General features: G+C 36.9%; 1 protein-coding gene and 1 non-coding gene across 2 annotated transcripts; both read right to left on the minus strand.

Moving 5' to 3' along the window:
• LOC146457857 (liprin-beta-1-like) lies at window positions 1-23,111 on the minus strand. Its single transcript, XM_085091489.1, has 21 exons — window positions 22,652-23,111; window positions 22,335-22,553; window positions 18,851-18,964; window positions 18,066-18,180; window positions 17,156-17,197; window positions 16,844-16,953; window positions 15,274-15,454; window positions 14,544-14,714; window positions 13,850-13,887; window positions 13,160-13,251; window positions 11,982-12,080; window positions 11,108-11,315; window positions 10,770-10,827; window positions 9,088-9,176; window positions 8,336-8,409; window positions 7,113-7,161; window positions 5,812-5,937; window positions 4,690-4,878; window positions 3,784-3,975; window positions 3,068-3,127; window positions 1-1,491 (listed from the first exon to the last, which is right to left on the minus strand). Exons 1-21 carry the CDS (start codon window positions 22,904-22,906, stop codon window positions 1,438-1,440), a joined length of 2,535 nt encoding a protein of 844 aa, XP_084947615.1. The 5' UTR covers window positions 22,907-23,111; the 3' UTR covers window positions 1-1,437.
• Window positions 2,203-2,275, minus strand: Trnaa-agc (transfer RNA alanine (anticodon AGC)). Its single transcript has one exon. It is a non-coding gene; the product is annotated as a tRNA-Ala (tRNA).
• Window positions 23,112-25,945: the final 2,834 nt, after the last annotated feature.

Genomic DNA, 25,945 nt, shown 5'->3' on the forward strand with positions numbered 1-25,945 from the left:
ACTTTAAAAAGCAAGAGATTTATTCAGTTATAAATTTACGTTATAAAATTCAGGGATATTTAGAAAACCTGCAAATTGGAGATTAGAAGTACACTGAAATGGCTCTATTTGTTATTTCTCCATTCTTTAAAGCAAAGACCAGTCCCTTTCTTCTTCCTAAGCCCTCCTCGTTTTTCCTTTAATTTCCACAATTTCTAATATAAATTCCGGCTCGAACGTAGAATCTGAGGAGAAGAAAGACTGCTTGCATTCAACCACTTTTTGCAAAAGCGATAGAAAATGCCCAAGACGGTTTCTATTGAAAACCTGATAAAAACTAATCCGATAGAATACAGACGATGGTTTGCATTTGAAAAATTCAGAAACTTACATTGGATTTGTTATTGATACGATGAATTGGGGGTAACTATGGTCATAGGTTCTCACCATTCATTGCGCTAGGTTTTCGGCCTAAACTCGCTCGATTTTTCATTACTCGGTTACTGAATTGTACTCCACTCCGGTCCAAGTAACTTTACTAACTACATTATATTATAGTGTCGTTGAGATAGAAAATCAAGTTTTGCAATTGAAAGTTGTAAAATCTACTGATAACCACTATTGCCAGCCACAATAAGAAATGTAAAAAGGCAATAACCAAGCAGAACTTGTTTCGTTGCAGAGTACGGTAAAACAATTGCATTGGCTTTACAGCTGACGGATCTGGATTGATTGCTAGATCTAAGAGATCTTATCAACATGAATATTTAATGACCTAACGTATGGTGTTTCATACAATTCCTACTCAAATCGGTCAATTTGGATAAACTTAATTTATTCACAGTAATAATAGGATTGTTTACTTTTGCATATCCATGGTTCACTTGTGGCTTTGCCTTTCAACAGATACTTGTGTAGGCTGGTTAACTCAGAATATCCAGGTACAATTGACCCTGGAATGTAGCTGAAGCTCCGCTTATCTAACGTGTGTTCTCATTGGCTGCTTTATGGCTGCATAACACAATGATGACCTCACTCAAGTATAGCGTCACAACTTTAAATAACAACCAATTTTGGAGAAACATCTAAGGAAGTAATGTAATCCTAAACTTGAGCGAAAATCCCTTGCGAAACTATTTTTCTTGAGTCTCCCTGGAATCTTGAGGGTTCGAGACTGCCAAGATTCGCGGTTAAACAAAACTGTTGCTCTAAGGCCAGCCATTAACTATACAATATAAACAACTTCCTGCAAATATTTAACAAAATACTTAAAATGATATAATTTATATTAAAGCTAATCCGGTATTTGTGGACTTGCTGATTCAGTACAAATTCGGATTCTCCTATTGCGGCGACACGGAAGGCAGTTGACTCAGAGCTGCTGCCTCATCGGGCACAGAATGAGCAGGCACGCGCGAAGGCTTGGACAATCAACAGTGTGTTTCTTGTGCTCATGTATCACACCTCATAGGAGCGATCTCTTGCATTATGCCTCTCCTCTTTCAACATGTGCTGTAAAATGACGCAAAAATAGAAACTATAACTCTTTGAAAGAAATGTGATGTTATGTTTTTAAGCCTGGGCTACAGGAAACATCTAGTTTCTACATCTACCATTTACCAGGCTTAGTCAGGCTAAAACATAGCATCACATTTCTTTCAAATATACCACACAACGACATTCCAATCCTAGCAGTATGCAGGATGTTTGTCCCATGAACCTAGTTTTTAAAATGGCCTTAGCTCCCCCGAGTCTCCTGTAGCTCAGTGGTAGAGCATCCGAACTAGTAATCGGAAGGTCTTAGGGTCGACTCCTGATAAGAGCACTCCTGTGACTGTGACAAAAAAAAAAATACATTTATCAACTATAACTTGGACATCAGTATCCATGACAGGGGCACGTAACCAGTAGGTGTACGTTGTAAAAGGTTTGACTAAAAGAAGTGCTCCAAAATTTTCAATGTTCACTGTCGCGAGATATCGACTTTTTTCTGAAATAATTTCACTCAACATGAACTTTCTGCTTCACCTAGATTCACACTATGACCATTCAGCAGTTGGACACATGAGCATGTCATTTTCCACTTGCTAACAGTTATGTAAGCGAATATGAATTTATGAAGCGTCATATATTTGAACTGCGGATGAAAGATTAAATGGAAGAAAGGTCCTCGCAGTAAGTAAGCAACTTAAGCAGTTGCGAAAAGAAAGATTGAGAAAATTCAGGCTTGAACGGGATTCGAACCCATGACCTCTGAGATGCTGGTGCAGTGCTCTACCAACTGAGCCATCAAGCCAACTGGGAGCTGGTCATATTTTGAGTTCGTAACATACGCGTGAAGGATGAATAAATTAATATGAATATATGAAACATCATATATTTGAACTGCGGATGAAAGATTAAATAGAAGAAAGATCCTCGCAGTTAGTACGCAACTGTCAACTTAAGCATTTGCGAAAAGGGAAAGCCTGAAAAAATTCAGGTTTGAACGGGATTCGAACTTATGACCTCGTTCAACTGCGAGGATCTTTCTTCTATTTAAGTTATGTAACCCTCGTGTTGCGCTCACCTGTCACCCCTTTAAACCTGACCGATCTAAGATGTATCTTCGACCTAATGATGTAATGTCTTGGGAGGTTTTGCCTAAAATGTTACGGTAACCATGCTAGGCATAGCAGAGACGTAATGATGTAAATAAATAAATAAATAATAATTATTATTATTAATTATTATTATTATTATTATTATTATTATTATTATTATTAATTAGTTGATGAAAACAGTGGCCTGCCTTAGACGCTGAAAGTCATCAACATCTCGCTTTTCTGTATGAACAACTGGACAGAAAAGTTGCCATAGACTAAAATGATTGAAAACTAAATCGTTTCAAGCTCAAATTGAAATGGTTCCCCGACATAAAAAAGGATTTTAAAAATTTCCGGGACTAGTTCGAGCTCGTGCAGTGAATGTTGTTGAGTTATTCAATAACTTTTGTTTATAAAATAATGCCGCAAAGGCTTTTTTTTTATTTCAATTGCTATATCTTATTATGACTGGTTATAATTACTGTTTTATTGACACCACTTACTGTAAGTGAATCAAGTTCCTGAGAGAAAGCCCCTATCGTTCCTGTAACACGGTCTCCACTCTGCAAGATAAAAATAATGAAATATGGCGTAATTTAATGAAGGTATTTCACGTAAGGGCTAAACACCTACAACACTTTTACAGCAGCCAATGGCCAAACAGTGCAACAATACTTTAAGTTCGGTTTTTCACACATTCCCCTCGATTGCAGCTGGTCAGTTAAAAATTAGTCCTCCCTCTTTACCATCAGGCATTGTAATTCCAAATGCAATCCCAAATATAGTTCAACAACAAATCCTTCTGATATAAATCTGATATAAACCAGTGGATTGTTTTGGCTGGCTGTTTTAGGCTGTTGCACAGTGTTTCAATTCTCACGCTGCTCTCAACCCCTCCCCCCCCCCCCCTTTACCACCCCTCCCCCAAAAACCAGTCCTCCCCGAAAATAAACCCCTGAAAGAGCCGTTTGAACGAGTACGAGCCCTGAACCCTTTCACAATTTGCAAAGTCTTGAATTTTGACAGCTGTGAGGAGTGTGGACTGAGATCTGCCTAGCAACATTCTGCACGTGCACATGACAATTCAGATAAACGTGAACACAGTAAATCTTGTTGGAGTGTTTCCACCATCGCAATGTTGAATAGCAACTATTGACTTGCGACTTCGTCGCGTAGGCTTATACAAGAACCGTCAAAGCTAATGGAAAGAGCTGAATACCTGAAGGCTACCCTCCTCATCACTTCTCAGTCTGGATCGTACCGAGTCGGAGGATCTTCTACTCCGCTGGATCACATATGACTGCAGTGATAGAGGAACTTCAAGGTCCATGGGGCACACATAGTCATCCAGTTCCATCTCCCCCTTTCCACGTTTTCGGAGAGCACCAAAGGACATGCTCCTTTTTACTACCTAATCATTTAAAAGGCATGTAATAAAAAATGTTTTGTAAGGTTTTCACGAGATAAAACAAAATCAGCAAAAGGCAGTTCATATAAAGAACTTGGAGTGTCTTTTGCGGTACATGTGGCACTTGACGTCAAATACACCCTTTTACTGTACTCAGCTTACTCGCCGCTAGTCTTCCTGCAGGAACTAACTCAAGTCCTGTATGTAAGGTGGTTAAACTCCCGTTAAGAGACTGAGTGGTCACTCAGTTTTTTTCTTTGTAGTAGCATCCATCCAAGGAAAGGCCAAATTAAACAGAGAACCGACAAACCGGGGTTGACTCTTTTAGCCTGTGAATCAGCATACCAATGGCTACAAAGGACGTGACATTTCACAAGCCATCAAGGCACCAACGAAATTCGCTTCACAACGTGGAAATGTTCTTTTGAGACCTATTCTGAAATATGAATACACAGAATGGACGGCATTCATTATATATTTGGGACCTATTCTGTTTTCGGAATGAACAGAATGATATTTTGAACGGAGTACGGCTTGCTCAGAACAGAACTGAGATATTGCGCTGTTTTGGAAAGGTTTTCGGTGTAATCGTAACAGGCAGAATTATGTTCTTTAGGGAAATGTTATTCTGTGTATTGTTTTTCCTGGACCGCAATGGGAATAGCTTGTATTTTTCCAAAAGAATGCGCCGTAGAGTTCACTAGAGTTCAGAATTACCCTGTGTTTGATACCCGGCATCAGCGGCTGAAATGTTGGGTCACCAGCAGCTTGCTCTTTATTTTCATGACACTCAGCACCCACAAGGGACTGGAAATGAGTAGCCAGGTGTCTTCGAAGTAGTGTTTTACTGATTGGGATAGACAGTAAAGCTGCCAGACTCTCTGCTGTGAAGCGTGGATCAAGAATCTGCAAATTAAAGATAGGCTAGATTAAAAGCGGAGCTCTAAAACAAATAGCTCATTGGGAAATCCTCAAATTTCAATTTCAATTTAACGTCCACACATTAAAACAACATATGTTGTAGGTTAAAATGAATCCCAGGTTAAAATGATTTCAACCTAGGTTGATTTGTATTTTCCTTTGTTTCAGATGTAAATTACCCAATACCCTAACAAAGGAAAATACAAATTAACCTAGGTTGAAATCATTTTAACCTGGATTTATTTTAACCTACAACACATACACCCTCACAAGGTTACAAAAAGAGAACAAAAGAATGCGACGAGGAAGCCTAAAAAGAAACCACAAGGCTTATAATGTTACGCTTCCTCTTTACAAACGATTACGTCATCAGGTTAAATTTGGCCGCTTCAATTACGTATGCAAAAGAGATAAGATCATTTTATGAGCGGAGCCAAGAAATACATTTTTCTTTCCTGGGAAGGGGTGGGGCAGTCAGTTTCAGGTCACGAGGTTCCCGTATGAAAAAGAATCGAATTTGCTTTTGAGGTGAAGCTGTAACATTATTTTAGGCACAAACTTATTTGTTGTTGTGATAAACCAGCTAGCTTATTTTAGTCTCGAAACCTGAGGCAAACGCAAACGTCGCTAATCTGAGGTTTGTCTTGATTTGTTGATTCTTGTTTAGTTTTGCTGTGTTCTTGTCTCCTCTTAGCCAACATCTTAATCAAGATCTTTTTGTGTTTTGTTTGGTCACCTATTTGTACGTGCCGTTTGATACTCCAATAATTTATTGAGAGAAATATGACGGCCCAGTACCTTAGGGGTTCTTGACTCCTATCACGTGGACTACAAGCAGGATAAAAGCTGTGTACAGGTTGAACCCAATACAAACTCTGCATACCAAATACGAGCTAAACTAGACACTTGGAATCTTACCATAAGTGCTCCATGCACTCCACTGCCTCTAAGGTTTGGTGCATATTCTGCTAAATCCACAAGCCGCAGCCATTCGGTGACTCTACTATTTGTCCACAGCAACACATCAGCACCTTTCAACCATGACTATGCAGAAAGAGTCAACAAGAAATATTCAATGTATTTCCAGTTACACTGACTACATTTTCTAGTGCCCTACAAGAAGTAAATCAGTTGCTTTAATAACGTAAAATAAAAGAATCAAGTCCCTCCTGTTTACTTCTGGCTGAGACATATTTGAGATGCCACATTTGGGTTGTGTTTGAAGAGACAAGCACTTGTGACATTGATCTAAATAAATATTACTTGTCTGGGTTGAGGGTTTCTTTGGTTGAGGAGGGGGGGTTGGGGTGGGGGTGGGGGTTGGAAGGGCTTGTTAATGCTTCCCAGACTCCAAGTATGGTAGCATATAAATGTCACCATGCGCTGGATCCGAGTAGGCTCATATTTCAAAAACAGGCGATGTCTGGAGCCACAGGGTGACTGTTCACAAACCAAACATCACTGACCCACAAAACAGAATACTAATAATAAAGAGAAAACAAAGAAAATCACTATTGTGACCGTGCTTTGGATATGTGTTCCTAATATTATTACTATAAAATTTTGCCAACTTTAGCCTTGAATTTCTCCAAGAATTATTGATCATTTCAGAAGCCATATCAAATCAAACACTTGAAAGTGTGTTTCATCAGATATCCAAACACCTCGAAGTAGTTTGAGAAAACCCAGCTGCGCCTCGTGTTTTCAACCTACTTCTTAGTGTTTGGATATCTGATGTAACACACCTTCTCGTGTTTGATATACATTTCTCAAACTCATTAATAATTCATCAAGAGAAAACAAAGGAAATCACTACCGTGACCGTGGTTTGGATATGTGATCCTAATTACCATAAAATTTTGCCATCTTTAGCCTTGAATTTCTCCAAGAATTGTTGATCATTTGAGAAGCCATATCAAACACTCGAAAGTGTGTTTCATCAGATATCCAAACACCGCGAAGTCGTTTAAAAAAACTCGGCTGCGCCTCGTTTTTTCAACCTACTTCTCAGTGTTTGGATATCTGATGAAACACTCTTCCTCGTGTTTGATATATTACGTATTACGTCCACATTGATGAATGTGCTCCACAATTTCCTTTGCTGCTCACTGTTATTCTGCAATATACTTGTTTAAAGCAGAAATTTTTTTCCTATCTCTCTTAAGCGTCTGCTCATGATTTATTTTCTACAAAACAGTGACTGGATACAAGGTGCATACCTCATCCACAGCATGTCTCTTTAAACAGTTTGGATGGAAATTGTGTAATCTGCAAATAAATGAAACAAATATCAAAAATAGTCAAAATTACCACTGCAATAATAATACAAGCAGCTTTTGGCAAAAGTCACTCACAGAAAAATAAATGAAAATTTGAATAACACTAAGGAAAAGGATTTTGATTATTATCATTAGAGTTTTATAGTAGTTTCTGGTTAGATTTTATGTTGATACACTTGTATCTTAGATAGGTTGTTTAGAAAGTTAGGTGTCCCCTATTAGCAGAGGGGACTCCCTTCTGCTACATTTCGATTGACACGTTAATAAAGTTATTATTATTATTATTATTATTATTATTATTATTATTATTATTAAATCAAATTGGGGAGAAATGAAGACTCCGAAAAAAATCCGAGTCCCAGATGGGATTTGAACCCACGACCCTCCGAGTCTTCATTTCTCCCTAATACACACTTTAATATCCTGTTGTTGTTGTTTCTATTATTATTATTATTATTTTTAAATTCAGTATTATTATTATTAAGGAATTATTGTTATTAAGGAAGAAGGAAAGAAGAAGTCAAAAAGCTCGCGCCAAAGTCTCATTCGCCCTCCTGAGATCTGTGCTGCTATGCTTGAGAGGCTCACGTTGTACGCGAAGAGCACCGCTGAAGATTGCAGATACCGACTTTGAAATCGATAATAACCTGGCTAGATTTTAGATTTTAGGATGAGAACGAATTTCTCAGTTTTTTTTTTTATCTTTTCTTTTCTTAATTTTCACAATTTTAGCTGGACCGTATTTTAACTTCCAAATATATTTTAGTGATGATGCATGAATTGTAAATAGGTTTTTAATAGTTCTTTTTTGTACTTTTATCTTTTATAAAAAATATTATTATTATTATTATTATTATTATTATTATTATTATTATTATTATTATTATTATTATTATTATTATTATTATTATTATTATTATTATTATTATTATTATTATTATTATTATTACCATGATAGAGACTGGGCCTTAAACCAGCCTGGCCATTCAAATCTTATGCTCAATGCACTAACCACCACACCAGCATACCTACACCCTTGTGTGAAACAACAGACAATGATAATATAATATTGAAAAAACATGCAGTACACTATACACAGCTTCAAATATTAGCTGTGATACAGAGTTTAAAAATAGCACGCTTTAGTTAGTATTTTCAGTCACCTGAGACACTGTATAGCTCTCTTTATAGCAATATGGTGAAACGCATTATGTACTTTGAGATGAAGCATGTCACTCTGAGAAAAACAAAGAAAAATGTTTCCTATAATAAAGAGCTAATCTTTGTATGCAATCATAAGAAAACAAGTATTAGCAAAAATACAATGAAACAATATTGCTTTAATCACTACCTTTAAGCATTGTATTCAGTGAAAACTCACCTTACGGACACCTACGTAACATGAGAACTCGTTACTACAGTCAGTTTTCTTGGTCCCAGCCCATTTAATCCCCCACCCCCCAATCAGTGTATATCCGGATAGTCCAGCTTTGCTTGATTCACACGAGTAGCCAAGGAATTGTACTCAGGTGTTTCTCAAAACAGTTACAGCTGTTTAGCCGTTGGAAGAGATGCAGAATTCAGGACCTCTGGATTTCAAATCCAGTTTCCTAACCAATCTGACATTCTCTCTTAATAAACTGTCATAAATAATAATAATGATGATGATAACAAAAAATTTATATAGCACCATTATTCAACGCATTCAAAGGCGCTTTACAGATAAAAAGCTTAAAAAGCTAGTTTAAAACTATCATATTAATATCACATACTGTACAAGCAGACAAGGACAAATACTACAAACCTATTCTTTAATACATCAAAACACTGAATCAACTTAAATCCTTCTCACCTAACGTATAATTTACAAAAAAATAAAAAATAAATAAATAAATAAAAGATCTTCTTTACTCACAAATGTTAGATAGTTTAACATGCGGCCATCAACTGAACCCTCACTGAACGAATCCTTGTATTGTGGTAAACCAATATCTTCAAGCCAACCTGGAAAGTATACAAAAAAGGAGGATTTTTTTACAATCTTAATGAAGCTAGGGTATTCTACAGCAAGTGTGCTAAAACAACTCTGTGTGGTTAAATGGTTGACCTCCAATTAATTAAATTATATTAACTTATAACAGTCAAAGCTCTCTTTGAGCTTGAGAGAGACCAGAAATGCACCGAATATTGCTACTTTTAAGCGAAACATGTTTGCCAGGTTTTTTAATTAACCCTATCGTTAAGAATTTTTGTAGTTTTAGCTTTTTTGCTTTTATCATTTTTTATTTTTTATCAATTTGAAGTTTTTAACCCCATCGATGATATCTTTGTAGTTTTAGCTTCTAGTTTGAATTGCTGTTTTTATCATTTTGTAATTTTGTCTTATATATTGTATTTTTTAACCTTTTGCATATTTAATCTTTATAGGACCTTTCTGAAAACCACATTTAGTGAACGAAAGCTTCCTAATAAAAGATTATTATTATTATTTGCGACCACCCTTGTAAGTGACCAGCTCTAGTTACGACCACCATTGTAAAACCCTGTTTGAACTGTCACTTAAACTCTGTAATCAAAAGCTCTTGTAAGCGACCACTCCCATAAGCAACTGCGACCACTTTTTGGGAATTACCAACAGGTATTTTCATTTGTTTTTAAGCTCTTGTTACAACCACTTTTTCCAATATCTGAGGTGGTCGCTTACGAGAGCTTCGACTGTATTAATGCATGCATTTACATCTCTGGGGAGGATGTTCAAAGCTTAATATTACTGAGGTCACTAGCTGTGTGTTGCCATGATGACACAGTCAAAAATTGGTTAATTGCAGCAGTTACCAATACTATCTGACCAGCTGTCTTCAAAAGAGTTGGCTAAAGTTGCACTTTGGTGGACATCAATAAAAGAAAAGCCACTGACATCATTTTGAATTCTATTATTTTGACACTTTAACTTGCTTACAGATGGCAAAACTTTATCAAAGTTGTTTCAAAGCCAGTTTAAACAAAAAGACTGCATCTTTTACAGGGTATAAAAGTTTCAAATTTCACTGCTCACAATAATTTGAAAAATCAGTGATTCATGCGAGTTAGCAATTTGTTACATGCAGTAAAATTTAAAAACAAACTCGTTCATTAAAAACTACAGTGTCCTCTAATTGACACTATTTTCTTTTTCCATTTCTTCATGTCAGCATGTGACTGAAGTTGAATTCAAAATAGATCAAAAGAGATTGAAAATAATAATTATTTTATTTAATTGTAGGAGGCTCTAAGTTTTCTATCAACTGCCCATCAAATGCTAAAAGAGAGCACTAAGTGACATTTATGTTGCTTGGTCTTCGTTGTCCCTTACAAAATGCCACCAACTGCTTCTCCCTGAGCAATATAATGCAATGTAACACTGTTTAAGGTAGTGCTTAGCTTAGCCCTGATATGACAATGATTTCCCCACAAATTTGCTGTAACAGGATTTTGTTTATAACAAATACAATCACATTTTCCCAGTCCCAAGGCACTTCCTTATACAGGTGTTCTACTGCATGTAATCTATGTCTTCACTGCATGATCAGTAAAATGGAAAAGATTTGGAGGTCATACCTAGGACCCAATGATTACTGAGTCTACCCATCACATCTGGTCCATCTGACACCAATGCCTGTTAGATTAGAGATGAACAACCTGTCACAATATTTATTAATATTATCTGATTTACATTAAGGCAGGATGGTGCATTATTGGGTGATAAAATCATGATCCTTTTACAGTTCAGACGCTAATAATAATATTTTTATTATTCCTGTCTGATTGATCACTGGGGGGTGGGTACTGTTGATCTCTTAATCACTCGTTCATAAAGAACTCTTAATCAATTGTTTAGAATCTGAGTGATGATGCACCACAATGAAGCCGAAAAAAGAACAAAATCTGTATTGTACCTGAAGCGCCAGCTGAAGTTTCTTTCTGTGTAGTGGGTTCTTGAAGCCCATGTCTTTCTCTAGCTGAGCAGGTGATGCCTTCAGGAGGTCATGCCCACAATTTATCACTCGTCCACACTGTGATGAGTACTGTCCTAATCCAAGATCGTCCAACCAGCTTAACACCATCTGCCGACTCCACTGACTGAATGGAAGTTCCAGCTGGTCACTGGATGCAAAAAGTATCAAACTAAACTTAGCAGGAAATTAATAAATTAAAGTAGCTTCTAGGAGGAACAAGATGGCAGATACAAGTTGAGTCAATAGAAAGGAAAAGTGTACAGAATATCATAATATTTTTATATATTTTTCATATCTGTGACAGTAAACTTGCTTTTGTCATGTTGTTGTTTAACAAAGAATGCTTTTCATTTTTCATGTTACCAGTGCATTACCATCCTGATATGATACGTTGTAACAAACTGTTTCCATGTAACACTTAACTCTTCCTAGATAAATTTCTTGAAACAATTGGTGGCTTTTGCTTGATGTATGGATGGCGTGCGTAGTACAAAACTTGGTTATCAAAGTGCCTTGCTTTATGGGCTAACCAAACGCTTGGTATAGCAAATGCTTATTCCAGATTAAGCGCTGTCAGGTCAATAATTCTGCCATGGAATATGATGTCATATGCACCACTTTTAACTTGAATGCATTGACTTTAAGGTACCGTTGTGTAGATTCTAGATAATTAATGGCAGTGTTCCTCATTATTTGAAAGGTTTGTTATTTTCAAATGCACTGCAACACACCCTGAAGATCTACACAAACAAACTTCTACTTAGGCCTCCACTGTGTAGCCTAACCCTGGCCTAACCCTAAATACAGTACTTACCCATAATCTCTGTGATTTGTGGATCTCTTTAGATTCAGAGGTTCTATTACTGCAGGGTTGTCACTGGGATTCATGCCCAGTGATCGTGTCCTCCGCAATCTGAAGATCACAAATTAATGTTATGAGATATGGATCTTCCTGATCGATACGCAAACCTCAAGACAAATTGCGTTATCAACAATATGGCCTTGATATGATTTATGAACAATTTGCTTCAAGAACTGACATCACATACAGGCTCTTTTATCTGGGTATTAACCTTTTTTGTTCTAAGACAATCACAATGCATAAACCTTGTAATTCAACTGATGTCAAACATCAAAACTTATTTATTACGCCATCCTTGGCAGACCCAGTTATTTCACAAAGTACCCAGAAAACAAGTTTCTGATTTCATTGCCTGGTCATTTTTGTCAGGTGTTTCCATAACATAACATGCTCTATAGACATCTTAACATGATTGCAACACTTAATCAGACCTTAAGATATACCAACATCTTCAAACATATTTTTGAGTGAAAGCTGTGTGATACAAAATGACGGTAACATGGGGAAGATTACAATCAAGGCCCACTTAAAATTATTGTTTCTTTATTAACCGATCAACCAACCAACCCTCTTTTACAAGAGAGCGAGCAGTTGGAAATGAAACATTTAAATTATGGGGCCTGTTGGACTTTTAACTCCACAGGCAGGCAAAAAGAGAGTTCTTACAATGAGTAGGGATTTGTGCCGTATAGCATGAGTTGACAGATTTGAGATGACTTCAGTAGTTAACATGAGTTCACACCACAAGGTTGTGCAAAAATTAAACAATAGCTGACCACAGTGCAGTCAGTGGTATGATTCAAATCAACAACTGTAAATTCTGATTTGATGTGAATACCTTCCAAATATTACCAAATTCTGCCAAAATATTTGACCTAACCTCAAACAAAATATAAACAAAACCTGAGGTGTGTGATTGAATAGAAGTTTGTGTTTAATATTGCACAACTTTCAAAATTTATGTAACCTGTCTTAGTGTAATAAACACTATGACATGGTCACATTTATTTTTTGTTGGTATTTCTGTGTTTTCTCACTAGTCTAAATTATTTGTATAGGCCACCATATTTTGTATCCACTATAAGCTTACAAAAAGAGTAAAATAATAAATAACAAATTCAGTCACTTACTTTGTAAATGCTTTCCCAAATTTACTTGTGTTCTTTTTCTTTTCCTCTTCATGTTTCTGTGAAGGAGTATTTTCTTGTTCTCTGGGGCCGTCCTACAGCAAGCCAGAATAAGAAGGCACATTGCAGTACAGACTCCATGAGACACCAAACATTAGTCAGGCAATACAAAACTAATTCGAAAACAAAATATGGAAAGCTGGAAAATCTCAATTCAATAATTATGCAATAATCCACTTGCCAATGGGATCTTAAGTTTTGTTTAGAAACTTTACTTATTCTCAGCACTCTGAATGAACAACATATTTTTACTAGTTATCATTAAAATATTGGTATTCCTCTGCATAACAAATCAAATTAGTAATAATGAGAATATAATGGGTAATGGTCTAAGTGGAACCTGTGTCAAAATACATAGTCACATGTAAAAAAATCAACAATTCAACAACCAGATGTGTGAATACCTTAAGTATACACCTAGTGACTAGAAAATGCAAGCCTTTGGCTTTAAATGGAAAGAGGCTACAAGAGCATCCTACATGTAGAAAGCACTTTGTTGGACACCCACAGGTTGTTGCCAAATGTGGTTAGGAGTGACAGGAACAGGATCACCTGGCAGGCTAACTGATTTTGGGATCAGTTGACAAGTACAACAATTACTGTGTCACTGTTAAAATATTATTTTATTAATACCTTTATCTGTGAACAGTTTTCTTCCTTTTCTACTACAGCTGAAAAGCAAAAACAGTTAATATACTTATTATATGTATTATTACATGTTATGAATAGCACGGGGCACTTTTAAGAAATTCACCAACATATTGTACTGACAAAGAAGTAGGAATAACTGTTCACTTGGAACGATCAACTAAAGAGGGAGCTAACAATATTAATGACTTGCATTGATCATACAGTACAGGAGAAATGGAGAATTCAAAAGTTCATCAATAACAATAAGCAGCAATGAATGTAAAAGGGCTTATATACATGTATAATCTCACACATCTTGAACTTTTTTCAAGAAGGACAGTGGGTGAAAACCTTGTCTTGCCTGGTGTTCAATACTTGGGCAAGACACTGTGCTGCTAATGATCTCAACCCTCCCCCACATGGTAATAGCCTGGTCACAAATGGTAATTTACCATGGACTCCCAAGGATTGTTCTTGCTTAGTCATTTTACTGGGTTATTGGTACCACCTAACCTAAAATGGCTATACACCCAATGATATCCTACTACAATAATATTATTATCAAATCTAATCTAAATTTGAAGAAAACATTATTTTCGCACTAAACACAGTTCATAAGTTATTGCATCAGTAACTTTCAAATTTTGGTCCATAATTCAATACAAAGACCAAAGAAACTGTAAGTTGCAATATTTACCTATATTAGGTTCACTTGAACTTTTGTGCCCTCTTAACTTCTTAAGGCCTTTTCCAAATGATGCGCGGATACCATGTCTTTTCTTGATAGATGGACTAGCTGGAGGGGATTGCCTTTTAAGTGCTCTTAGGCTTGGTGTAACTGGATTGTGTACTGCTTGAGTATAAGATTCTGAAAAGAGAAGAACAGAATACCAGTGCACATTAAAGCTAAATTCATCTATATAAAGTATACTCAGCATAGCTCACATCTCCTCGTGCACAACTCAGTAGACGACATTAGTGCTGTCGCGTATATGTAAACTGTATGCAAATGAACACAAAGGAAAACACAAGACATGAACAACGCAAGTCAATAATTTATTAATTTATTTCTTTTTTACAACTGTTGTGGACTCCCTGCGCTTAAATTAAAGGCACAAAATAAATAGCTAAATTTAACCCAAGACCCATAATGAAAGTACATGTAGCAGTATACAGTGGTCAAGTTTCTAAGTAAAGTTGTATTATTTACAGAACAAAGCTTGAAAGGAATGGTATACAAACTGCAATCCTGGCCAATTTACATGTTTTTACTTGCCTGAGCTTTACTGTCATGAACAAACAATGTGCAAACAAACTACTAACTACTAGAGATCACCTGCTGGCTTAATAGCTGCATAGCAGACTACAGTGTACGTCTAAACTGTTACACACAAAAGCAAGTTGAGAATCTTGATTTTAATAGTTACCTGTCAACACTGGTCGACTGTGGTTAGGTACTGGAGTGTAAGGCTCTGGGCTACTTGTAGTACTCGGTGTTGTCATTGTATCTGTACTATGAACACTGCTACTATCCATGCCATCTGTAGAAACAACAGGACTACCATCCAAAGCTTTCCACTGGTTTGCTTTCATGAGCATCTCTTCAATCTAATTAAGATATTAAGCACTTTTGTAATAGATCGTTTACTCAACATACCAAATTTCTATGAATTTGCTAGTACAATAGAACCATGCAGCAGGTTTGGCTGAATGTACAGGTCTAATTTGCAACTTTTCAAGCATTCTCACAACATCACAAGTCATTCTACAATGCCAGTTAACTCACAACAGAAAATGTAGCCTTTCATTTATTGTATTTACTCCCAACGAATTGTTTGCCGACTGTTGGCCCACTGTCAACCAACACTGAGTTTTTTCAATGTAACAATACATGTAATAACTACCTGTTGGCCATTTGTGGGTCAAGAGATGGGCAAGTGTTGGACTTATATGTCAGTAAGTTGTTGGCAGACTGTCGGTAAACTGACCGTGGAAATTGTCTTAAATAGCCTCTGATTTATCACTCCTGACAACAATTATAATTTATTGCAATTCACAAAGATGACATAAATCAATTATTATGATACCTGACCTTACTTTATTTTTTCTATTTAATCAGCTAAGTTTGCAGCAATTTCTCTCCCAGCACAGCTCATTGCCCCATTTACTAGACACCCATTAATTAAATTATTTATAATCGAACCCAGTTTCTGTGCAAGCAGCGAAGGGGTTGGTGTCAGGTACATGGGGCTAGATAATGTTCATCACATTTCACCTATTAAAAAGTTCCAACTGTATAATAAGGTTTGTATGACTTTTGTCTAATGTTCCGAAATCATGAACATCAAGCCAAATCATGCAATGTAAAAAAAATGATTTTACAACCTGTCAGTAACCTGTCTGGGAATGTTTTGTGAATCATGGAATTTGGCTCAGTTTACTGCCTGTTGGTAGCTTGTCTGTCAAGCATTGTTTAACTACTGGCCAACAATTTGCTTATGGCCGAGGGGAGCTGTTCTACACAATCACCCTTTTTTTATCTAGTTGCTTATTGTCATCAAATTTATTGAATAACATGGGAAAAGCAGCCACAGTGGCTGAAAAAAGGAAATCAGATTTGATAAAAATAAAGAATAAGTTGGCGTCATGCTCCAAGCAAAAAAGGCAAGATGTGTCCTCCACATACCGCTGGTAAAACAATATTTCAGAATCCCTATATTGTTCCAACCACATCTTCTCATGGTGCCCCATGGGGGGCTAAGGGGGAGCCCATGGCTACGACCTGGTCATAAATTAAATTAGATTTGCAAGTACGGAAGCACAGAGAGATTCAGTGCCACAACAACGCATACAAAGAATGGTGGTGCTCTGAAAGCACAAAAAAAATCTTTATATCTTTGTGAATGGAAAGTATTTTAACAGAGAAATCCGAAGTGTTTGTGTGGAATCTGACATTCATGACAGAGTGAGTGTTGATACCAAGTACAGTGTACTTACTCGCTTAAGTTTGACAAGAGACTGTTGGGTTTCTTGTAATTGCTTGTCCTTTTCCTTGCAGGATGCTGTCAGGGCTTCAATTTCCATTTTTAAATGATTTACCTCTGAAGCTGAAAAAGGTACAAAAACTACATTTAATTGTATGATTATAGTTTCCAGTTTTCAGTGAAAAACAAAAGCGCCTGAAAACAATGACCCCCACCCCCACCCAGCCTTTGAAGTGCTCCTTTTTTTGAAAAGTTATACTTCATATTCCTGAGTAAAGACTTAAGGTCTCACTGAGACAGAGCTGTCAAAGAGCTTCCACAATACCTTTTTCTCTGAGCTGAGTTTTTAATGCCATAGGAGACTGACCTGAGGGAAAACCATCAAAAACACTTTTAAAATTGACTTAATTTGCACTATCAATGTACACTGGAATATTCTACCCCAAAATTATTGGTTAACTCCAAAGGGATCAACAAGTCTTTGGACCTTACAAATGCAGACAAATTCATGTTTTGGACTGCATGTTTTTTCTTCTAGAAAGTAAGTTAACCATAAACTCCCACTTAAGAAAGATGAACTTATTTTATTTACTATGATACTTTAAATTTCTTTCTTTAACATCACACACAGTGCATTCAACATTGCTGATCACAGTAGCAGCACACAATAATGCCTGGAACATGTCATATGAACCTTAGTTAATGAACTAGCTAGCCGTAATTCAATCCACCCGCATGCAGTTCTAAAGTTTCTACAGTTGGTTTTCCTGTTGGAGATGCAGATTTGTTCTCTGTTCCAAGCTCACAACAATATTTAACATTTCATCTCTCTTGATTATTTCTTTTAACATGTTTAAAATTTACCATCTCTCCTTCTTTTATTATCAGGTGCTAAACGAGGCACTTTTGACTAATAGTATACAGGACAAATGTCACTTGAACATAGTAATCAGGCCTACTTGCCATGAGTCTCCCAGGAGCACTATGCCTCTCAGAAGGTCATGCGACCTCCTTATAAATTACAGAACCATTTTGCAGACATTCTCAAAGAGTCACACATCCTATTTGACATTACAAAATTAAAAAACATGAGGGGTGGTGCCTCGCATGGGACGTTTGTCCCGTTGCACCTGCCCCTTTCGGGTCTTGGTTCTTTCCTTCTAATTTATATTATACATAATTTGTAAGAGGAGCACCCAATAAAGCTGTTAAAAAAAAGATAAAGTTAGTTATACCTTCTGTGTGATGTGATCTGTTTAAAGTTTCTTGTTCATCTAATAGAACCTCAATGTGATCTTTCAGCATCTCAATTTCTGAGTCTTTTTCAGCTAACATGCTTTCATACTTTTCCTGAAGAATAAACACCATTTCTATCAATTTTGCCTTTACTTGGATAAACCCAAGTCAGGTGGCTGGATTTAAAAGCAAACTCTTACTATTAATTTTGTTTCTTTAAATTTGACATAAAGAATCATGTACATATATGTACCAGATAGTGACGGTCATAGATTTGGCTTAATATAGCTTTACCAGTAGTGAAACATTAGTGCTTTGAAAACCCACTCCCCTACCCTCCCTGGCAAAGATTACATGAGAGGTTGGATAAGCAAAGGGGAATTACACTATCTCCTTCATAGAATGGCCCTTCTAACAGGACCAATATTTTGTTTGCTATTTGAATGCTCACAGTAAGGTCACCCTCCTAGAAGGGCTAAGTTTAGCAGGATAAGATTACTGTCAGTTAACAAAGAAAGAATCCAAAATGACCTCTCAGCTTTCAAGATATGAAAACAACAGAGCAGAGCTGGAAGACAAAAAGGAAGACCCAAAATAATGTTGTAATAAGTAGATCAAGATTTTATCAAGAGTGTGAGGAAAGATTATGGAACTGCTATCAACAAAGACTCCAGGAGTAAAAGTGGCAAAGATAGTAAGATAGCCCAAGTCCTTTGAGCCCTCTGCATTTAAAGTTGCTTGCTCCCCTACGTTCAGTACATATATTATTTTGTGTTACACCTACCTTGCCCCCTATCAAATCCAATCCTGATTTTTGGTTAAGGGCCAATTTCAGAGAAGATATTTCAGTTACCAATTCAAGCTTTTCATTCAAAAGATTAGCTGTCTTCACTGTTTCCTAAAAAAAAAACAGCAACAATGATATCAAACTAAAATCATGTTCATAATAGTTTAGGGTTACATACAAAACAAAATCAAATGAAAATGGTTTTGAATAATCAAGTTCTTAACCAGTTAACCAGTGAGGAAGGTTTGATTGGTATGTTCTGTTTGGGGGAATGACTGTCTCAAATCATCATTTTGAGACTATGAATGCTTGAAGAGAGGATAACTGGAAGCCTTCCATATTCTACCTCAAGCAAACATTGGTGGTGTCCTTTGATCAGTGCGTTTCTAAATTCTGATTTAATGTCAACAAGATATTAATAACTGCAGTACAAAATATGAACAACATACAAAAGGAGTGACAGGGATAATTAATTCAGTCTGTCCAGGCCAAAAATTGGTCCATGTTTTGGTATCAGTAACAATCAATGAACTGCTTTTTGTGTGCCTATTTCAAATGAGTCATGGTTTGGCCATTATACCGATCAATCAAGCAATCAATCATGATATCCACTTGCATTGATTGATTAGTTCATAATTTTTTGCATTATTGATTGGCATGGAGGAAATTTTAACTATGCTTATTAGATAGATCCAGTTGATTATTACTTAGTTTGAAACATACTTATTTTAGTGTTGAATCTATTTACAGGTGATTTCACAGTCCCAATCAATGACGGGAGTTACTATTAGAAAATTATTGGAAAGTTAGTGTTGTCTAATGTAATGGTCAACACGTTAGTTGATGTTCAAGCAATGTACATGTATCAGTCGATAGTCAATAGTTGGTTGACAATCAGTTGATTGTCTGTCAACTGAGTGGCAGTGGAGCATTCAACAAGTATTTACCAAGATGACGGCATGACATATCTGTCCAGTATTGTTCTGAAATGTGTGTACTATTCAAATTGGCAAATACAAAGTACAATATTTAGGTATTAATGTTGGAAACAAAGGACTTAAAAAACCAACCCCTTATGCATCAACTCATGGCTTAAATGCAGTTGTAATAGAACTAAAGTGTTACTTTTAAGGCAAAAATTACACTTTTGTATCATTTTTCTAATTCCATATCATGCCAAGTTTATGTCAACATTTTCCACCCTGTTGAGGTCATCACGTCAGGCTCATTTTCAGGGGCGGATCTAGGATTTTTTGAAAGTGAGGGAAAAAACAAGAATACTAATCAGCGCGCATTAGCGCGCCTGTAGTGCCTTAGGTGCTACTTTCTAGGGGGGTCTGGGGGCATGCCCCCCCAGAAAATTTTGAAAATTTGGGTACTTTTACATGCAATCTGGTGCAATCTGGAAAGTAAAATATCAGGATTCCATATTGAATAAAATTATAAGTTGTGGTTATAATGATGCATGGTTTGTGACTCTTCGCTCCAAATTCACAACAGCCTTGGAAGAAACGAATGAAAAAACGATATCTAACCATAATATGGGAGCTAATCAAACGTGATGCACTGAATGCAACTGCACTAAAATTGAAGGCTATGGCATTACTTTACAAGGTTAGGGTTAGGGTTAGCCTAACCCTAACCCTAGGTCAACAAAATGATAAAATTATTGTATGTTTTGACCAAAAAAAAAATCTCCGACGAACTGAAAGGGGGGGCCGCGGCCCTCTCGGCCCCCCTCTAAATCAGCCCTTGATTTTCATTCTATTGTCGCAAACAATGGCTAACAGCCAATCTATATCATGACAGTTCATACCCAATCCAGTCTTTTATGATCTATGCTCACATAAATGTACCGAACTGTGCGGGTATAGTCCTGACTCAGCAAAAGTACACTGTAAAGTACGGCAAATCCTGTTTAATAGCTTCTATTCCTTCAACTTTTTCACTTTGGTCGCGATCATCAAAGCCCACACTCGATCTATTGTTGTCTCTCATACAAGCATATTTATAACAACAGTCAATCACATGAGTCACTAAACAAACAGTTACAAAATGACATCCAAATTTTCATATATAAACAGAACCTCGCTATAATGCAGTTTCCAATCAAAAAACATTTCTCCGAATTATTATATTCGCATGATGAGTCAAAAGAACTTTTCTGCAGATTTTCTTGTGCTTCTTTTGCACAGGAGTCAATTTGTACTTGGTGAAGTATTGGAGAAATGAGCATGATGCAGTATGGCTCGGGCACACTTGGAAAAAAGAAATCCGAGTTCTACCCACAGAAACCGAACCGACATGTATAACCTTCCAATTTCTGGTTTGGAAGCCTTACCACAGAGTTACAGGAGAGTCAAGGGAGCTAAGGCCATTGAACAAGGTTCATGGGACAAACATCCTGTATACTGCTAGGATTTGAACGTTGATGTGTGGCATATATGCAGTAAAATAAATGTGATGGTATATTTTTAGCCTGGTAAGTAAATCAAATGTTGGTGAAATTGGGGGAGGTGCCAGTGAAGCGTGAGCTAAGTGCCAGTAAAGTGAGAATGACGTATTATTCCCTGAGTGACACAGGCATACAATTAACTCTCGTCTTGCGGACACCTCACTATTACGGACAGCAGCTAAATCCCAGCAAAAATAAATTGCAGATGTTGACTGAAATCAATTCCCACTATTACGGACTCTTGCTAAAATATCAAGGACACTAATACACGGGTCCCAAGGACGTCCACAATAAAGGGAGTTGACCGTACTTGGAAAAATGAAATCCAAGTGCTCCTACAGCAGGAGTCGAACCTATAACCTGTGTCAGTGAAGTATTTGTGGAGTATCTATGGAGTATTGGTGAAGTGTTACAATCTACCATAAAGCCTGCTTAGTCTAGTAATCAATTGTAACAACCTGCAGACCAATTCCAACTGAAAATCCCCAGACATGAGGGGTAGGTTTTCATGGTAAATAAAATACATAAATTACCAGTGAAGTGTTAGTGAAGTGTTGGTGAAGTATCACAGAAATGCACGTTGGTGAACTGATAGTGAACTACTAACCCTATATACATGTAAATCTTGGTCAGTCTCTCAGTCAACATATCAACCATGAGCACTCACCCTTCACTTGACCATTTTACTGGCCTACTATTGACACTCTGTCACTCAATACATTGACCAATATATCAGTGGACAATACTCATAGTAAACAACATAATACGAAATATTTCCACAGCTAAAAAGCCTCAACTCTGTAGCTAGTGAGGTACGTAATTGGGAGACTTCTCCAATCCCATTTCTCTGACTTAACGATCTAACCTCATTCAACAAAATTGATCAATGGCAACGGATTAAAGTGACCTTATTTTATGCCAGCAATAAATTACAGACAAGAAATGAAAGGCGCGCTTAAAAATAAGCTTACGTGTATAAAATTTCTTTAAGCTTTAAAAATATTTTGTGGAATTATCCACACTTACGTTCTCAAGCAATTGCTCTGCATCTTCCAGTTTTATTTGCAGCTCCTCTTTAGTAAACTCCAGGTCCCTAATTTTCTCTCCCTGAGCTTCTACCTGATCGGTCAGGACACTGACTTGTAAGATCATCGACTCTTTCTCGGCTTCCAATCTTCTGATAAGCGAAAGATGTGTGTCACCATTCGCAAGTTCTCCTTTTCGTCTTTCTCTATTGGACATTCTCTAAAGTAGAGATTGTTAACGTTTAATCAAATCACAAGGGAAGACAAAAAGCAGGTATTTTTTTTATTCCTAAATGTACATGTAAAATATTTGTCTACCTGCACAGACTCCAACCAATCAAAGAGAAAGGCGGCAGTTGATTCCGGAACGTCAAGGGACTTCGCATCGTGCGACAACTCTTCCAGCTGAGCTCTTAGCTCTTCCACCAAGGAAATAACTCTGTCGTTCATTGTGCAGGAGTGAGGTGGACTTTTTAAGCTTTCCATAATAAGCTGGTCATCAGAGATAAGACCGTCCATTTTTTGCAAGGCTTCAGCTAACATAGTAGCCGCATCACTCGCTACTGCCGCCATCTTGAATTCAATTGAAAATTTGTAAACTGATCCAGCTTCCGCTCATTCTATGGTAATTGCCTCGTTCAGAGACCGGAAAAGAACTTGCAGTACGTGAGGAATGTAAAATAGGCGGAGTTTGGAATGTTCATCGCGTTAGTATTATCCGGCAAGTTGTGTACTCTATTGTCGCAAAAGTTAAAAAAAGCTGTGAACTAACCCATGCCAGGTCACCCTGTACCCTAAAATAAGCCCCCACTCCCTCCAAATCTCAAACGGAATTTTCGATATAAATTTCCATTTCAGCACCCAATCTCGGCAAACGCAAGAACAAGCTTGGATTGCCCTGCCTTTAGAATACCGTAAGTTCATAGAAGAGGTCAGGATGCATTTGGAAGTTCAAAAGAACTATTAACAGCAGTTCAAGATACAGTTTAGCTTGCCGGATCTACTTCTACATTACTGAAATCGTAAAGTTTGCGAGAATACAAGATCTGTACTGGTCTATTAAGGTCAGTTGGGAAAACTCAGCAAAGTAGAGGGTGTGTAATACTTCATAAGTCAAGTGATACTTAGAATGGCGAAAAGGATACAAACGCTCTCAGAAAAGGCTTTTCATTTTTGGTGATTGGGAGAAAACGTTTTGGGTAATTGTCTTGAGTCGAGAGTACCAAGTCGAGAGCCGAGACTCAATTGTCGAGAGTATTTAAAATAAATATTTTTAACTGAAAATAACTATTTAATTAAAAAGGACTGAAATAAATTGCTTTTCTGGCAGTGTTGACACCCCGTTCAACATAAAACTGTTAACTTCAGAGCAGTCTTTTGAGCTCAGTTTTTCGGTCAATGTTCATTATTTCCCTTGGAGTTTTATTTTCTAATCTCGTCCCATTTTGCTTGATATTATTATAAGCCGAGAAATTTGATTCTTCGATTAAAAGAGTCAAACGAATGCCTCGTAACACTGTATCGTTGGCATAAACATAGTTACAATTTTTTGTTGCATATATTTTTAATTTCAGCATTCATTTGTAACATTGAATCTTGACAGAGAACAAAGGTAAATACTTAAAACAGTTAGATAGTATAAAGGCAGATACTAAGATGAGTGTGAGTATTTTTCACTGAAACTACTGTTAAAGAACTTTCGTTAATAGCGAATGCAAACGAATTAAAGTGTGACTTCATTTTCATCAAAACAAAGCTTATACAGAACATTTATTCGCTTGTTTCAAAGATCGTTGTTTCGTTTATTTCTGTACTGAAAGTATCAAAGATTGTTTTTTCCATTTGTTAATCCAGGATATGAATTCAAGTCTGTTTAATCGTTAGTCTCTGAGGTTTACGCACGTCGATAATAAGCAAAATTTTACTGGGGGTGACAATCATCATCATCATCATCATCATCATCATCATCATCTTTATTTATTTAAACACGGAATCCCTTTCATTAAAATGCTCTTCCAGAGAGCCGTGTAAAAGATACCGAATAGGGAGTTTAAGCAGATACGACGACGTCGGCAACGGGAACGTCATCAAACAATAAGATTTAATAAGCAAAACAATGCGCTGCACGTGTGTTATAAATTTTGATACATTTTTTCGCAGTCCTTGGGAAAACAACAACGTGAAATGACAACATTTAAGGTTTTGTGGAGAACGTGAGCACATGACGGCAAATTTTTCATTCTCTGTCTCAACTTGAACGCCTTTCGTACCAATTCTTTTCCAGGATAGTTCGGCTATATTTTACAAGTTGAACGAATTATTGGAATAACCGAGAAGTACTGCAAGTAACGGGAACTTATATTTTCAAGTGACGTTTTCGTTCGCGTTGCCGTCGTGGTTGCTTAAAGTCCCTAATAAGTCGTACAATACGGAAAATAGGAGTATTAAGTCTTAAGTATATATGAATAAATTATCCGTCATATATAATACATCAATATGGAAAACATATAACAAAACATACAACAGGAGATAATTAGAACTATAATGTATAAATAGGAGAGTAATGTCAATGAGACATAGTACGCGTGGACTGCTGGCAAACCGATTCGCCTCGATCGTCTTAAGAACTAAAAAAAAAAAAAAAAAAGAACAGAAAAAATAAACATGTTATTCACGGCGGCCCAGGTCGGTAGATATACGAAAAACTGTGACCCCAGTATGGGGTACGAGCGAAGACCTCGGCCACAGTTTTTCCCAATACGGACTTCCCGGCCGGTAAATGAACATATATATCTTGCAAAACAGCAAACCAACAAAGTTTTGTCAACAAAATCACATGAGCACTCGCCTCTCAGAACAAAATAATTACGCAAACAAAAAAAGGAACTGAAAACTAATGCAAAAAGCTATAGCCCCACGACTCATGTTGTCATACAGGCATTTTTTCCTGTTCTGCGGCCAACGAGACTCAGTAGAGGATTGATTATACGAGGGATGGTACGTAAAAAGATGTTTCCTTTGACATCTGAAATGGGAAATGATGCTGTCATATGATGTAAGTATTACCTCATGATTTCCAAATGGAGGTCAATTTGGATCCATGATCCTCCAAAACTGATAACAGAATTCCCATTTCCTGGATGATTAAAATAGCTGCCATCGACATAGTTGGACTGATGTTATGAAGTGGAATTTTGTAATTACGCGTGATGTCCCGGGGCTGACCGCGTCAAGGTTTCGGTCGAGTGTCTCTTTTTCTTCGTCATCCGCCATATTCTTTTTCTTCATCGTAGTCACAAATTGCAATAATATTTATTTTAATTTGATTACTTAATGAGTCGAGATACTTTAGTTGCATTACTTAAGAACTTGTGACCGTCATGTTGATCATATGATTCAAGGTCTAGGTTATCCTACACAAATGTTTAGTAGTTTATAAGTGTTGTCGTGTAGTTGATTGATTATTATGGTCTTTTAACAATAACTCTTGAAATAGATATGCTTGGCAATCCTTGTTGACCTTCGCTTGGACCACTGTGAAAATTCCAGTTCTTAGTTTGTTGTTTTTAAACTGCCGATCTTTCCAAATTTCTTATTGAATGTGTGGCCCTG

The sequence above is a fragment of the Pavona decussata genome, unplaced genomic scaffold, assembly GCF_977016875.1.
Source record: "Pavona decussata unplaced genomic scaffold, jaPavDecu1.1 SCAFFOLD_237, whole genome shotgun sequence".
NCBI lineage: Eukaryota > Metazoa > Cnidaria > Anthozoa > Scleractinia > Agariciidae > Pavona > Pavona decussata.

Coding starts and splice junctions, on each gene's coding strand:
- LOC146457857 (XM_085091489.1), bottom strand. CDS start 22,906: ATGGCGGCAGTAGCGAGTGATGCGGCTACTATGTTAGCTGAAGCCTTG. Junction 13,252..13,849: donor AAAACTGTTCACAGATAAAG/GTATTAATAAAA, acceptor GGCTTGCTGTAG/GACGGCCCCAGAGAACAAGA. Junction 11,316..11,981: donor ACAAATCACAGAGATTATGG/GTAAGTACTGTA, acceptor TTTTGCATCCAG/TGACCAGCTGGAACTTCCAT.